The sequence below is a fragment of the Micropterus salmoides genome, unplaced genomic scaffold, assembly GCF_014851395.1.
Source record: "Micropterus salmoides isolate LMB-PRFRI ecotype aquatic unplaced genomic scaffold, ASM1485139v1 Ms_hic_scaffold_18, whole genome shotgun sequence".
Classification (NCBI taxonomy): domain Eukaryota; kingdom Metazoa; phylum Chordata; class Actinopteri; order Centrarchiformes; family Centrarchidae; genus Micropterus; species Micropterus salmoides.
The window spans coordinates 15,359,740-15,376,529 of NW_024040928.1; the positions used below are offsets into that span (position 1 = coordinate 15,359,740).

At 38.8% G+C, this 16,790-nt stretch overlaps 2 protein-coding genes across 9 annotated transcripts in view; one reads left to right on the top strand and one right to left on the bottom strand.

Annotated features, from left to right (window-relative positions):
- Positions 1–5,998: 5,998 nt before the first annotated feature.
- Positions 5,999–10,188, top strand: LOC119908822 (pro-opiomelanocortin-like). Of its 2 annotated transcripts, XR_005445344.1 has the most exons (5): positions 5,999–6,183; positions 7,959–8,122; positions 8,448–9,040; positions 9,281–9,349; positions 9,492–10,188. XR_005445344.1 is itself a non-coding variant. In XM_038726703.1 (4 exons), exons 2-3 carry the CDS (start codon positions 8,003–8,005, stop codon positions 9,000–9,002), a joined length of 675 nt encoding a protein of 224 aa, XP_038582631.1. In that variant the 5' UTR covers positions 5,999–6,183; positions 7,959–8,002; the 3' UTR covers positions 9,003–9,040; positions 9,281–10,188. The 2 variants fall into 2 exon arrangements, 1 of the variants encoding a protein (XP_038582631.1); XM_038726703.1 differs by having other exon boundaries at positions 9,281–10,188.
- A 1,880-nt stretch (positions 10,189–12,068) lies between these two features.
- The window catches only part of LOC119908821 (protein EFR3 homolog B), a 33,411-nt gene continuing 28,689 nt past the window's right edge, over positions 12,069–16,790 (bottom strand). For all 7 annotated transcript variants that reach the window (XM_038726697.1, XM_038726700.1, XM_038726696.1 and 4 more), the window contains 8 exons: positions 16,357–16,488; positions 16,197–16,264; positions 15,933–16,060; positions 15,463–15,554; positions 15,249–15,297; positions 14,797–14,903; positions 14,641–14,690; positions 12,069–14,539 (listed from right to left, as the gene is read on the bottom strand). In XM_038726697.1, coding sequence (XP_038582625.1) covers positions 14,434–14,539; positions 14,641–14,690; positions 14,797–14,903; positions 15,249–15,297; positions 15,463–15,554; positions 15,933–16,060; positions 16,197–16,264; positions 16,357–16,488 — 732 coding nt within the window. In that variant the 3' untranslated portion in view covers positions 12,069–14,433. The remainder of the gene's footprint in view (positions 14,540–14,640; positions 14,691–14,796; positions 14,904–15,248; positions 15,298–15,462; positions 15,555–15,932; positions 16,061–16,196; positions 16,265–16,356; positions 16,489–16,790) is intronic.

Below are 16,790 nucleotides of genomic sequence, written 5' to 3' on the forward strand. Positions count from 1 at the left end.
TTTGAATAATTATATTATATAATAGTAATAATTTCTTACAATGTGCTTACTTAAATGTGTGTTGTTACATTCCCGATGACAGATTGGAAGGTCAAGAATGCAAGAAACAAACTGATACCATAACTATAACATGGTTAAAGCATTCTAAGCCTTTATTCTACATGTATTATATATGTATTGTTTTCATTCTGAAATCACTTTTATTGTAAGGGAAACCCACAGGCTATTTTGTTTCTTGTATCATCACTGTTGTTGTTATTGTTGTATGGTCTGGGTTAAATGGTTTCTCTAGTGGTGAAATGTTACTAAGTCCATTTATTCCAGCACAAGGTATCTATTCAAGCCACTTTGACCACATTTCAGGGGGAAGTAATGTATTCCACTACATTTTTACAGCTTTAGTTACTTTACAAATTAAGATTTTACATAAATAATCAAAGAGTATAAGAATATCAAATAAAGCTAAAATTAGTCCAACTATTTTATCGTAATTTTTAATGCAAAGATGCCAAACGTTTCAGCGTCCCAGCTTCTCAATTGTGTGGATATGCCCCTGTAAGTGTTTTGATAATTGTTGTTTAGTTCTTATATTCCTCGTCTGTGTCTGTCTCTCAGCCACATTACCTCTCTCCCAAACCAAACCATTGCCATTCTCTTCCTGTCCACCAGATGCCCTGCATACCTATACCTCAATTATCAATAAATCACTGAAAACATCCTGTCTAGCCTCAGCTGCCTGCACTTTGGTCCTTCCCCTGTTGCCTCTCTCCCTCACCCTCATGACAGAAGTTTTACAAACCAAGCATCCATAATGAAATGAATTATCAGTTGCAGCCTTACATAAAATAGCTGAAAGGTAACTCCACTACGGTACAATTCTACTCATACATTAAAGCATCAGTGATAGTAAACACAATAGATAATAATGTATAATATCAGTTAAATCTTCTGTATTGAGAACTTTTATTTTTGATTATACTTGAGTACATTTACCTAAGTAACATTTTTGATGCATGATATTTTACAGTGTAGTACTTTTACTTAAGTAAATGATCTGAATACTTTCTCCTCCGCTGTCTCTATCTGTCCAAATTTTATCAGAACATGAAGTTTATCATTGTGGGATTCTAGCACAGTTAATTGAGGCATTTGGCTTATTCTTAAGTGATGTGATAGCAGCTGCAGTTTAGAGGTTGCTCACATGATTATACGCTGAGCCGCCTTTCATCGCTGAGAGTGGTCTTTGTATCAGGCACTGTTCATGTGAGTGTCAGACAAATAGCGTCACGCAGACCCGGCGTACTACTGTTTTTGAGCAAACACCATATTGAAGTTAACATACACCCACCTAAAGGATTATTAGGAACACCTGTTCAATTTCTCATTAATGCAATTATCTAATCAACCAATCACATGGCAGTTGCTTCAATGCATTTAGGGGTGTGGTCCTGGTCAAGACAATCTCCTGAATTCCAAACTTAATGTCAGAATGGGAAAGAAAGGTGATTTAAGCAATTTTGAGCGTGGCATGGTTGTTGGTGCCAGACGGGCCGGTCTGAGTATTTCACAATCTGCTCAGTTACTGGGATTTTCACGCACAACCATTTCTAGGGTTTACAAAGAATGGTGTGAAAAGGGAAAAACATCCAGTATGCGGCAGTCCTGTGGGCGAAAATGCCTTGTTGATGCTAGAGGTCAGAGGAGAATGGGACTGATTCAAGCTGATAGAAGAGCAACTTTGACTGAAATAACCACTTGTTACAACCGAGGTATGCAGCAAAGCATTTGTGAAGCCACAACACGCACAACCTTGAGGCGGATGGGCTACAACAGCAGAAGACCCCACCGGGTACCACTCATCTCCACTACAAATAGGAAAAAGAGGCTACAATTTGCAAGAGCTCACCAAAATTGGACAGTTGAAGACTGGAAAAATGTTGCCTGGTCTGATGAGTCTCGATTTCTGTTGAGACATTCAGATGGTAGAGTCAGAATTTGGCGTAAACAGAATGAGAACATGGATCCATCATGCCTTGTTACCACTGTGCAGGCTGCTGGTGGTGGTGTAATGGTGTGGGGGATGTTTTCTTGGCACACTTTAGGCCCCTTGGTGCCAATTGGGCATCATTTAAATGCCACGGCCTACCTGAGCATTGTTTCTGACCATGTCCATCCCTTTATGGCCACCATGTACCCATCCTCTGATGGCTACTTCCAGCAGGATAATGCACCATGTCACAAAGCTCGAATCATTTCAAATTGGTTTCTTGAACATGACAATGAGTTCACTGTACTAAAATGGCCCCCACAGTCACCAGATCTCAACCCAATAGATGGGATGTGGTGGAACGGGAGCTTCGTGCCCTGGATGTGCATCCCACAAATCTCCATCAACTGCAAGATGCTATCCTATCAATATGGGCCAACATTTCTAAAGAATGCTTTCAGCACCTTGTTGAATCAATGCCACGTAGAATTAAGGCAGTTCTGAAGGCGAAAGGGGGTCAAACACAGTATTAGTATGGTGTTCCTAATAATCCTTTAGGTGAGTGTATATATCCTCATGTCCTCCTCGCAGTTTGAGGTCATAATGATGTGTGTGAAAAAACATTTCATGTATTTGAACATTGCATATTAAGACAAATGCTGTCTCAATATTACCACAATATACCACTTAGTGCAGAAAACAGGCTGTATGTCGTTTCCAACTGCATCTGCAGAAGTGAGATCTGAAAATATCAGTCTTCTGCCTGCATAGTCACTAAAACCTCTGCAGGTTGATGAGATGATACTACTTGTAAACATGGCAGTTGGTTAAATGGCAGAGTCTTTATTAGGCTGTGATTCACATCCTGCACAGCCTTGTCTGGGGGTTGCATTATTATTACAACATCAACAGGGAGATGAATTACACCCCTAAGTGCTGTTGAAATGCATCATCTCCATTTGTTTTTAACCTTTGTTTATCCATCGAAGAGGTGGCTTAGCAAGCATGCTCTTTTTGTTTTAGCATTTTTGTCCAGTAATGACTCGATTTCACAAGCAGCAGCTGACCAGAACCAACATGCAGAGAAAGGCCACATGGAGATTAAGAGTTAAATCGATAGAAGCTGTGGCACTTGCTGCTGAATTACTCCCTCTTCAGACTCTCCACTTTCAGATCTAAATAATATTAAATCTAATTACTAACACATAAAAGTTACATTTTCTTTTACAATTGTCAAAGCTGCAAATCAAACAGCCTTGCTAAGTCCTGCAGCACAATGATGCTATTTGTTATGTAACAAATGCAATTTGTATATTGGAGTAGCAGCCCTTTAGCAACCAAAGCTTTTTGCCTGTTTTCTGTTTCTTATGCTGACTTATTTTAATCCTATCTGCATATTAGTTAATGTTTCTTAATGTAAAGTTACAACAGCCCCTTTTTGCACCATTTAAAATGTGTGCAGATGATATTCAGAAAATCTAGATGTCATTACTGCAAGGTCCTGCACAAAAAAAGTTCCACATGGAGGTAATATTAGATTGTGGTTGTAAAAAACAAAAGGAGGGGCATTAAACTGTTTTTAAATCTATACATTTCATGAAAACAGAACATAAGGAAATGCCAGAGAAAACAAATTTCCAATCAGACATCACAAAACTTAAATAATCCATCGGTGAACTGAAGATGGATTGAGAAATCACACAGAGAGAGACCATTGTGAAGTGTAAATCAAAATGTCAGTTGGGTAACGAAGGGCAGTTTCTTATTTTTATAGGAAGGCCAGAGGAGCAGCGCCTTTCAAAAGTGTGTGATGGGTCGCAGGTTTTATTTATGCTTGCTTGTGCAACATGAGGTCAATGAAAGGGGTCGACTAGGGAGAAACAATTTTCAAGATCTCACTTTTAAAGGGATATTTAAAGTGTTTAATATATTGTTAAATAGAATATATAATGTCTCCATATGTCTTTTTCATGTTTTTACTGTTATTAATTATCAAATAAAGAATCCACAATTCCTACATATTTTTTGGTTTGTTTACTAAATTCAGTATTCTGTTCATCTTTGCCCCAAAGCCACTTTAGAAAACAACCTTTGTTCTCATTAATGCAACAATATGCACTGACGCCTGGGAAACGGTCAGTTTGTTTTTTGTTAGAGATGAAAAGACATGACGTTCAAGTTACGATACATATAACGGATGGAATGTTGTGAACAAAGTGTCTCGTCAACTTCACCCAACTTAACAACTCTTCAAGATTTGCTGTGTCTGCTGCTTGGCTGGTTTTTTGGTGCAGATCTGCACTGTCAAAGAAAAGTTTTATAGTCCGAGGAAATGTGAATTATACGCCCTCCGCATTTATTATTTTCTAACTTAACCTTGTTTTCATTTCAAATTGAACACCTTTTAGACCCCTTTTAGGTATCTCGTGGTTCACTTATCCTTTTTCTATCCTTCCAGGATTTGACATTTGACTTAAAAGGGCCTCACAGCTTTTTCAACAACAAAGTATTTCTTAAACATAAAGTGTCATTCATTTCAAGATAGTAAGTCATTCCCTTTCTGAGAACACTTTCAGTATTGCTTGATGTTTTGACATTATTCATTTTTCCTTGTATGTTAGTAATTAGTCTTCTTAATCAATATATACACATTTTGCATGTCATTTGGAGTAACGGTCTTTATTGTCCAAGGGGGAAGTTATTTCCATTATCTGCACATATACATTAATGTACACATGTACATGTCTATTTAATGTGTATATATATTTGCATATTGTTTAATTTAGGAGTGCTATGGCAGAAGGGACAAAACTGTCTTCAATTAAATTAGAAAAGGATTATAACATACTATGTTTAAGTTACAACAGATCGCAATCATTTCATTTAAAATAATTAGCATGATTAATATTTTCTATATTTATTCACACATTTTAATAAAAAAAAAAAACTTGATTGCGCTGTACTGGTTAACTAGTTTGCGGGTAGCAGGTACCTGCTGCAATGTCAATGTTTTATTGGCAAATAATTACCGTCTCAGTATTTACTTTCTTCAATTGTATGTATTGTAATTATGAGTCTTTAATTATTTAGCGACTTTTTCCTTTTAAAGACACAGTGAAGGAAGGATGAATGAACATGTTTTGAGGACACTGCAAAATGACATGAAATTTACAGTCTTAGAAAAGTGGTAGAAATTAACAAAACACTTTTTTTTTAGACTTTGTTATGCATACTCTGTGTGGCTCATCCTTGTATATTACTCCATAAAAAATCTGTAGCAAACAGGAAGCTGAATGTGTATGGTACTGGCATTTAACAGATGAATGCAAAGTGATTTTCTTTTCAACAGCACAGACCTTCCTTTTTTAAAGTACTTTTGTGTGTGTGTGTGTGTGTGTGTGTGTGTGTGTGTGTGTGTGTGTGTGTGTGTGTGTGTGTGTGTGTGTATCTTCTCCATTCAAGGTGTAGCCATGACGTGCAACCAGTGAGTCAGGCCTTCCTAATGAAGTTTCCACACAGGGATACATGCACACCTTGTAAACGAGAACTGGCGAAAAACGATCCAATCAGTCCAATTGATTTTGCACACTTCACTCCGGCTAAAGGATGCTGATCTCAGTGATTAGGACTGACCTTTGGGGGATTTGGAACCAGGATTGACAGGGGTCCAGTGATGAGCTGCAGTTGCTTTTATCAGTGTATGATATTGTAAGCAAGCACTCAAAAAATATACTTGACAGCAGTCAAACATCCGAATAATCAAGGCTTAAAGGCTCTTGAGAATGCAACCCCAAGAGGAAGAGGAGGGCAGCAAGTTAACAACTACTTTCCTAATGCTTCACCTGTTGTCCGGTGACGTGAGCTGCACCATTGATTAAAAGTGCGTGGGTGGTCTTTATACCAGCCACATACACAAACTCACACTCCCCATTCAGAAAGGAGCAGGAGACCCTTTACCTCAATCACACCCTGAGGCCTTGAGACTCCAAGCTCCATACCTTACGCGTCTATAAAAAGAGCTTTCCTCCGCTAAAGAAGAACCAGCAGACCCTCTCCTACTGAGCATTTCATCACAGAGCAGAGAGAGAGCAGAAGAGGAGGAGAGGGATCACAGATAAGAGTCGTCACTCTGGAAGATCTGTGGACAAACGGAGGGAGTAAAGCAAGAAGAGAGGAAAAGAAAGAATTTGGAAAAGGTAAAAAAAATTGCTCTCAACTTGTTTGTGGTTTCTTGTTTTGGCATGGATCAACATTGTGTCTGATCGTTGTTAGCTTCTTGTTTTTCCCACTGGATGAGCACTACTTTGTTACTTTGCACAGTCACTGACAAAATGACCTTGGATATTCTGACATGTACAGCTGCATTTGTTCTGTAAATTATCAGTCATATTGGATTTATATTGTATAGTTAGACCTCAGCAATTTGAAGAATATTAGTTGTCTTAGGCGACATCTGAATTGCTGCTCCCCATTAACATATACCTTTACAAACACTACTAATCAAGCTTATAGACGTTTCAATGACTCCATATATCATTAACAAATAAGGTTTCGATCTTTTTTGATTGCAGCTCTCAGGCTTCCTTTATGTCTGTGGAGAGCAGAGCTCAGCTAATGAGTCATTCTGTAGGAAGAGTGAAGACGAGTCTCTGCCAGAGTTACAAAGACAATGGCCCACCAAGGAGTCACTCCTCAGAATTATTGAGAAGGGAGTGAGAAACAAATTGCAATTTCACAACAAAGCAAAGAAAATGAACCCATCCCCTGTTAGACTTTCCGAGGGAGCTTAAAAATGTTAATATCTGTGAAATGACTAGTCAGATGGCCAGCAGGGTGTCATATTTAACCGAGTGAAGATTAATTGGTCAGTGCCCTAATCATAACTCAGCCCAATGACAGGTTTGATATGTTAATAGAGAAATATCCTGCTAAGGCCAAATTGCAAATTTTGAGTGGAATTATGAATTGCAAGTTTTACGACTGACCTTCAATCAGTGTGAGACTTTTCAGCACTGTAATATTTCAGCAACATCCATTCGTAGAACGGGTTGGGTTGTGCTGAATTTGCATATTATTGGGTAAAGTCATAATCCTTGAGATTTTTGTTGATTTGTCAACTCCTGTGGTTGCCCTGGTAACAGCAAGTGAGGTTTAATACTACAGAAAAAACTCTTTGAGCTGCTACTTTCTCATAAATACAAGAGCAACTGGTGTATCAACCCAACAAACCCACGTTGTTTTAATAAGCCGATCAATAATCTGCTTTTTCTCTTCATGCCACAGTCACTGAGTGGCTATTGCAGGAAAAAATGCTGAGCATAAATAGTTAATACGTTGATGATACATTTAACTTTATCATAGTTTTCTTATGTTGGCTATTGAGGAATTGGCATGCTCCTTTAGAAAGAAAGAGAGCTTTTTAACAACATTACAATCCACGTCTGCTGTTTCTCAAAACTGACATTATGGTTCTACTACCTAAAAGTTAATTGTGAGGTGTAAAATAAAGTCCAAGTACAGAGACATCACCGTTGTCCTTTGTCTATGGGCATTTTATATACAGTAAATAATAGTAAAACTATTTTTATGACACTAAATCACGTAAGATAAAGATCCACCGTCACATTTTCCAGCATTTTCATTATTAAGCACTTTTGAATAAGATTCATTTGCTGCTGATAAACAAGACCATCTGTTACAATGAGTGTTGATTAATGGTATTTGAGCTCACAGCTATTATTCAACCATGACACACAACATAAACCCACCAACTATCTCAAGTTATATAAGGAAGTGTTATGCAAGTGCAATGATCAGGAGACACCTACTGTATTTCTTCACATAAGTGGCAATATTTTCCTATGTAGGCATGACTAAGTGAATTTTTGAGCCTGTCGCGACTGGTGTGTTATTAAAGCCTTTTCAGCATTTTGAAGAGAGTTCCCCTGATGTGGCTTTACTTTCTTTTCAGCTTATAGCATCACTTGTGTTTCTGTCCTCCACACCTGGCTGAAGATGGTGTGTCTATGTTGGCTGTTAGTGGTGGTGATGGCATACGTGTGTGTCCCCGGGTTCGGGTCGGTGTGCTGGGACAGCTCCTTCTGCAACAACCTGAGCAACAAGGGAAGGATACTGGTAGGTGAAAGCGTCCTCTCCATTTTTTGCCATCTTTTTCTTCTGTACAGTACAAGTGAGAGATGCACATTGTACGTATTCAGGGACTCTGTGACACCAAACTCGTGGTGATTCAGATATATAAATCTGATTGTCATCAGCATAATGATAATCAGAAGCTTTTTTGTTTAGCATAGTTTAAGCTGATGAGAGCATCCGCTGCAATAAATCAGTATCACAGTATTAATAAAATAATATTGCTGATATGTATATTATCATCAACGTGCAAATGATTCACAGATAACAATGCGTTTTAAAATGTTTGCTGGTGTTTCCTTCCACACAGGACTGTATTCAGCTCTGCATGTCTGTGATCCAGACTGAATTCCCAGAGCTTAGCTCATTGGCCCTGAAGGTTAATGATAAGGATGACCTCTTACTCAGGATCCTTCCAGCCACCCTGGTCTCTGAAGGCAAAATATCAACATCAGATCTGAAAGCCCACAGCGACCAGCGACGCTCCTATTCAATGGAGCATTTCCGCTGGGGCAAGCCCTCAGGCCGTAAACGCCGGCCTATAAAAGTTTTTGCCTCTTCTCTGGAGGGAGGGGGCTCTTCCGAGGGCAGTGTACTCCCTCGGGGTCGCAGACAGCTGAGCAGTAAGGAAGATGAAGCAAAGGTGGACCTGAATGGAGGGCTGACAAGGGTCATCTCTAAGTCACATGTCCCTCTGAGCCCACAGCAGAGAAAAGATGGGACCTATAAGATGAGTCACTTCAGATGGGGGAGCCCAACTGTGTCTAAACGTAATGGCAGCTTTATGAAGTCGTGGGAGAAGAAATCTCAGAGGCAGCTGGCTAGGCTCCTCAGGAACATTATAGTCACGGATGTGCAAGGATAATGGGCTGAATGGAGGATGGAGAAGAAGGGGAGGGCAAGGTAGCTGAGAGAGTCAAATAGCTATTGCATGTTAGTACCAACAGGTCTTAATTTTAACTTATCACTATTATTAGCATGTGGTTGAATGTCTTTTCTGGGCCAAATGTTTGTCTCAATAAAATCTTAACTAAAGATAAGAAGCAAGGCAGTTTTCTGTTGAATAAAAACAACAAACCCAAAGACTGCCTTGACCTTCTTGGTCTACTGGAAAGCTTTCTAAGGATATTTTTTTTCTTTTAGGAAACGTCATTATTGCTCCACATGTTTTGTAAAAGGAAGTAAACCGAGAATGTCATTCCAGGGCAAGAGGTGGGTGTGAATGTAAAGTATTTAATAATCTATCCAGTTTATTTACAGAGAGATCTTTTTGTAAATTAATATATTAAAGATTAAACATTCTGTTTGTGGCAAACAATAATGATAATGGACTGATTTCATTTGATTAACACAGACAACATGAACTATAAGGATTATTATCAGTGACGCCAGCCACCTGATGAAGGCCACGGGATGCAGCTGAAAGCTCCAGAAATAAACATTTTCTATTAAATGGACAGTGTGTAAAGAACTGATTGAAAAACAAAATGACAGAAGTACAGTACAATATTACTGGTGACAGATGAAGAAGGATAATGACTTATGGCTTATACAGTATACAGGGAGTAAACTAAATATTATGTTGAAGATGAGACTGTAATAATTACACTGTAACAAATGTGATATTAGATTTGTGGTAGTATTTCTCAGCTTGAAAATATGCCTGGAAAGCAGCCCTTGATGTGAGTGACTTGATGAGTTGTCAAATCAACATATCTAAGCCTAATATAAGGGGGGGGGGCATAGCCCTAGACCTAAAAGAACAGTAAAAAAATAAATAAATAAATGTACATATTTATTATGACAACACCTTCAGAAACCTTGTCACACCATCTATTGTCATTACATGTTAGTGTGCTCAAAATGACAACACTAGAATGTATGTGTTCAGCAGGTTCAATGGCTGAATCCCAATCTCCACACTCATGGACTTGGAGTGTATTGAATAATACATACTGTCATTTAGCCAAGTTACCTGTTCTGCAGGCTATGTAGCCTAAAATGATGTCAACATATGTCACCAATGTTATTAAATGTAAATGTAAATGCTCCGTAGCGCCTTTCTAGTCTTTTCGACCACTCAAAGCGCATTTACACTACATCTGCATTCACCAGTCATACACATTCATACACTGAGCATACACAAGTGCTCAAACGGAAACTAGCATTCACACTCATTCATACACTGGCGGAACAGCCGCCAGGGGCAAATCGGGGTTCAGTATCTTGCCCAAGGACACTTCGACACGCAACCAGGGGGAGCCAGGGATTGAACCGCCGACCTTCCCATTAACAGCCAACCCGCCCATAAGGTAAGGTATTAGGTAAATGGTTACAGAAAACAATCTCTGAAAGTCATCTTCTCTGAGCAGGAAAATGTTAACAACGCACCAATTGTAAAAAAAAACATTTGGAAATATTCAATATTTACTGACTTTTGCAGATTACCAAGCTGGAACACTAGTAACATACATTGTCACTCTAAAACGACCATCTTTTTATTTAACAACAAGGGCAGTGCTGAGGGTTCAATTGTGTGTCGGCCTATATGGCATATCTACAATGTTACAGATGTTCATGTTAAACATGACCAAAGCTTCAAATAATGAGGTAAAAGTATTTACAAGAAATCCCTGTGAGCCAAAACCTCAGATATCCCCCTGTTCTGAATGCTCTGTTTAAACTGTTTTTTTTACTAACGGCTTCCAGGCAGAGAAGACAGCAGCATCTACAGCTTGTTTCAGACAGACAGATGTTGAATTGAGGGCCTGCATGAAGTGCCAGTATAAGATAAGATTGATCATGCAAAGCTACCATAGAGGAGTCACAGAACTACAATATAGGGTTGGAAATGCAGTATAATAGGTCTCCTTTAAATAGACAAGTGCACAACGGCTCTCTCGCAGAACATTTTGCGCCCTTTATGCACACATTCCCTAAGTTCACATCTCAGCAGACTTTGCATGAGGAAATGACCCACATTTCACAGCGTTGAGACGTTAAGCACAGGGTTATGTACATGTATGATGCTGTTTTGATAGAAATTAGTAAATTGATTATTTAAAAAACAAATAAAAAGTCCTTAACCCACATTTGTAGGTAATATGTTCTGGCATCAAGTTAAAGTGATATGTGGCAAAGTGCTGTCTCATTATCATTTTTAGGCCCTTGGACTCCATCGCTTACCAGATGACATGACAACACAAGTACCAAGTCTGTGAGGGTTCAGGGTTTAGGCTTTATGGTGGAGATGGAGATTGGGCCAATGTTTACCATGTCCACTATCTTTGTTCAGCGTATTATCAAGCTAACATTTTGCTTAACATCACTAGTCATAAACAGGTAAAGGACAGCAAAGGGTTATCATTGGTTTTGGATGTAAACATAAAATCTTGGATAAATTTTCCCCCCCACTAAGTTGTTGGCTTTAGTTAAACCATTCTTTTCCAACGGATTGTCAGTTTTTAGGATATTTAGTTCATTTCAATACCACCGAATTTATCATGAAGATCAAAATGATGTAATTTGACATTTGAAGTGATGTTTGTTGGCCAACGTGTCCGTTGTCTTTGGATACTATATCTGTGGAAGGCTGTAACAGTAAAAGATAAAGACACTGCTAAAATACACATCCAAAACCATCCAATCATTTGACAGGAATGGGAATGGCAGACCCCATGACCCTGTACGCAGGATAAGTGGTTGACGATGGATGGATGGGAATGGCAGAAATACTACACAAGCAGATGCATGTAGTGTAACAGAAACAAAACAGAACAACACACAGAAAGTGGCAGAGCACGAGTCATCTGTGTTTGATGCCCTCCAATGATGACCAGCACCCTGTCTCTCAGGCAGATTATATAACAAAACAACATTCATCAGGATTTCACTCTCACCAATAACAAAATAAAATCAGAAACAGATCAGACCTTTTATGGTTACTGACAAATTTATTGTACAATACAACATCACTAGCATGCAAAGTCCGGTATGACACTCATAAGGCATTTTCTCCATGTAAAAGCTGCCTTTGTCACTAGGTAATCCAGTTTGTAAAGTGCAAAGTTCACAGAATGAATAGATTTGACCTACAGCACTACATTGTAAACAGATCTATTAAATCAGACATGTAATGACAAAAGTAAGATTGGATTACCGTCAGTTAATATTACACGATGCAATGACAACAAGCACACTGGTAGTTTTACAGGTCTTCACCGCAAAGTTGCAAGATGCTGAAAAGACAATTTTATAAGGTGTCACTGGAAGTTTTCGACAGCTGCACATTGCTCTTAGATAGCTCTTTATAAACGTGGTGGAAAGAGTCACTGCACAAAATCTGTAAACTGTTTGAAGAGATTGGTCTTGGTAAATGACGATAAAGACACACACACATCTGCATGAATGTTCATATAGACACATGAATGAATACACTCACGCACCTGCACAGACAAAAAGGGTAAACATGAACAAACATGATGATACACTGGCATGTGTGGACATAAATATACATACAATATAAAGCAACCAACTGGGCTGTAACACATGACAATCAGGGATAAACCGGACACTGTCCTTTACATTAAACAAGATGGTGGCTGCAACACGTTTCACGCCCGATGCAGTTAAATTCACAGAAGCGCAGCAACTCTCACGTCACAAAACTAAGCAATCACAGCACCACACCAACAGAAGGTACAATTTAAAAACACACAAAAAGGATGTGCTACCAACGGTTGGGCCGTGTTAGCGAGGCTAGTGCCAAATTATTGCCATTATACTTATACCTGTGTGTGTGTGTGTGTTTGTATATATGTGCACACATGCACACAAAATGGCTTTTAGACTTCTTTCAATCTTGCTGAATGAGACCAATACGCTGCTTGGAGGCTGCAGCAGCAGCAGCATGGTGTAAAAACAGAGTGCAAACTCATTCCAGCAGGAGTGAGGGTGAAATGTCAACAATGCAGGTCATGACTGTGGTGCTAAAATCTGTGGCTAGAAATGAAGTTGAAAGTAATTTCTCAAACCTATTCATCAGATGGGCTCATTAAGTCTTTAGCAGGACACATTCAGACTTCACTAGTGTGATTTACTGGCCTCGAGATGATGCTGATTTCTACTGTGGACAGTTCAGACATTGTCAATACACCTTTTTGATTTCATGTGTTGCTTGTTACTTATTTGACAGCACAATTCTAACAAATTAATCTGAATACTAACTAAGTAGCATTCTCCCTTATCTATGGACACAGTCAGTGCAGTGGCAGTCTAAAATTTTAATTAATATACATTGTATATATACACACACAAACAAAAACACCCCTACTTTATACATCTGCTTAAAGATTTATATATTTCTCTGTATATACACATTTATATGGAAAGGAGAAAAATAAAAGATCCTTCATTATATTCTAGTGTTTGATCTGGTAAACATTATGCTAAACACTTCAGATCTTCAGAAGTTTAGTGTTATTGTGTATGTTTAATCTTGAGTCGCCTTTAAGGCACACTCACTTTGGAAGGATAGCAAACAGATCGACAAGTTATCTTTCATTTAAACCACGGCTAAAATCGAAATTATAATTGAGAAAAAAAACTAGGTGTAGTAAATAAATGCCCATCATGACTGAAAACACACTTTTGGCTAACACCAAAAAGAAAAAAAAGGTAAATCATTAAAACACAGAAGATGAGATGTTCAAGAGCTGAGTAACATGGGTGATGGGAATGAATGGCTTTGTATACATATCTCCATATTTCAATCAAACATAACACAAAAATACACTGTCAAGTAAATTAAAATGCATATAATTCACATTCGCTCTTCCTGGCCATAAAATCAACAAACAATAAAACAAATAAAAAAATATAAAATCACATGGGAAATTAGCAAGATCAGTCAATTAAATTTTGTGATCAAGGGTAGTATGGCACCCCGTGGGGGACAAACAGGTCAAAAGAATGTCTAAGAACTGCATCAAGTATGTCCAGTTACAGGACATGCAACGAGTCAATTCATTCTAAATCCAATTAAATAACTTTCAGTCTGTCACTGAATTTGTCCTCGCAGTTCTTAGCAATTTGTAATTTGAAATTCCAACCAGTGGAGTTTCAACAGACATCTAAGGAGAAATTAAATGTTTGTTTTACTGACAGTAGCCCACTTGCTTTGGCTGACATCACAGGGTAAAAGAATTGTCATGTCAGACAGCTAAGTTTATCAAGAAGTGAGACTTCTTTAGTTGGCTTCAAACAACTGTGGGTTTCTCTTAGTTCTGTAACCTGAACTAGTACACACAGAGGTCAGGAAACTTCATCTCATAGATGGGTACGGATCGACTCTGGCTTTGGCCATAACCCGACGAAATGGTTCCAGAAGGGCTGGGCGGGGGTCTAAATGGAAAGAAGAAACAGGTCATAATCATCATGGGTCAGATCCATCATCATCTTCATCATCCAATTAGTTAGTATCACCGTAATGCACCGTCTCTTACCGGATTGTAATCTCAAATATCTGATTTAGTTTGCTCTGCAGTAGTGTGGCCTAGAAGGGGCACAAAATAGCATGTAAGACAATAGTACAAAGCTGAAACAAGAAACAAATCTGCCAGAAAAACAATATGGATAGAAGTAAAATGTTTTTGATGTACCCTGGCGCCACAGTGGGCAGCTATCTCCTCGAACGGGGCCTTCTGAAACTTCTCCACCACTTGTCTCCTCCGCTCCCTCTCCTGCTCCTCCATACCCACACTGTCCACTAGAGGGAGACACATACAATGATTCAATTTTAGTAATGCATTATGTTAATAATAATATTACTATATTGAAGGATAAGAGCAACAATGAGGCATTAGTCCTTGAGCGATTCTTCTTAAAGTAGTAATAGAAATCTCAACAACTGATGAACTTACTGCAGCAATGCTTTGGCAGTTTATTTCCAATGTTAATGTCATTTCAAAAAAGGTTACTTAAACTAATATGAGGATATTTTCTCTTTTTTTCAACCAAATTGGAGGTCCTCAAATACACATCAAATGACAGTTTTACAAGCACAGAAGTGTTGCGATAATGCGGTCAATTACTTTAAAGTGAGTGGACATACCAATGGCATTTTTCAGGGTTTCAAATGTGATCTCCTCTGCTGGTGTCCTCTGTAGAACAGAAACAGAAGAAAAAAGGAACATGATGCAGTAAAGACAAATATCTTGAGATGTGAATATATCTAATATATATATATCTAATCAGAAATGCTAAATGTTTCCTTACAGTGGGTATATTTGAGTTCTAGACCATGAAAAACTGTTTTTTGCCTTTACCTCCTCTTTCTCTGGACTGTTGCGGGACTCCACCTCCACCTGCAGTGAGATTGTCTCCCCAATACTCTTTCTCTTGGAGAGACGATCCTCATCTGGAAAGAGAGCGATACATTTATGTAAAAATTGAGTAAACCCAAATAGAAACACGGAGATACTTTGATGGTCAGACAAGTGAAATGGCACCAAAAAGGCTGCCAAAGCCCTTCAACTCAATGATCCTGGCTCAAGCCCCAGAGCAGGAAAAGGTTCTGCCCTGATGAAGTGTCTTTCAACGACACAATAAATCCCTGCTAGCTCTAGGGGAGTAGTTCTGAATTTCCATAAAAGGAACCAATAAAGCACCCAGAAAAAGCTGTAACATGCTGCCAAGTACATAAACAATTTTATTTATCATTATTTACTTGGAGAGAGGAGCATGCTACTCATTTAAAAAATTCTTCCACTTGAGATGTATTGATTGAGCTCCTTACCAGTATACTGGGGGACATAAGGCGTAGCAAGTCTCTCTGTGTTATATCCACTGCCTCCAAGCACCTCGGTGATCTTTGACTGGAGGAACAAAACATTTCCTTCTACCTTCTCCAGTGAAGAGGGCAGCCTATGAAGAAAGGAGTGTAGAGTTTGTTTTATATAATAAACTGGAAACATTTACTGCTATTATTGCATATTTAAATATCAAATTTAATGTTGGTATGGTTTGAGAGGAAGAAGGATTTAATGTGGCTGGTACATACTTGGGATTATCAATGAAAACATCCTCGGGCAAAAGGTGGGGACTTTCTTTCTGTCTCACCTCAATTACCTGAAGGGCAGAAGGGAAAAAAGGGCAGTTTATTAAAAGAGGGTATTGGTATTCAGACACAGACGCATACACAAAGCACCCAAGGTCCAGACCTCGTGTATGTGCTGGCAGAAGGCTGGGACGGTGGTGAGCTGGCAGATGAGGTTGAGGTAGGCGGCGGCGAGGGCATGAACAGCACAGCGGTTATAAACAGGTAGAGCCTCATCTGTGGACAGAGCCAAGTCCTGCGCAGGAAACAAAGAGACATCAGCAAGGACCCTTGGACTGGAAAACACCCGGCCTGAGGAGCTCAATCACTCAAATTCACCATCATTCCTTCAAATGCACTCTGATATAGACTTTAGACTTGGTTTTATGAATCATGGACTGTGCACACTTCTTTATCTTGCGTTTTATTTATTGGTAGTTTAAGCACTCGTCTTAAAAAAAAAAAGAAGACATTTCCGGTTTTGTCTCCTGTTTTTGTGTTGGCAGATAACTGTATCTGGGAAAAGTAAGAGGAAATGGTACAATTATTTCCTAGCAA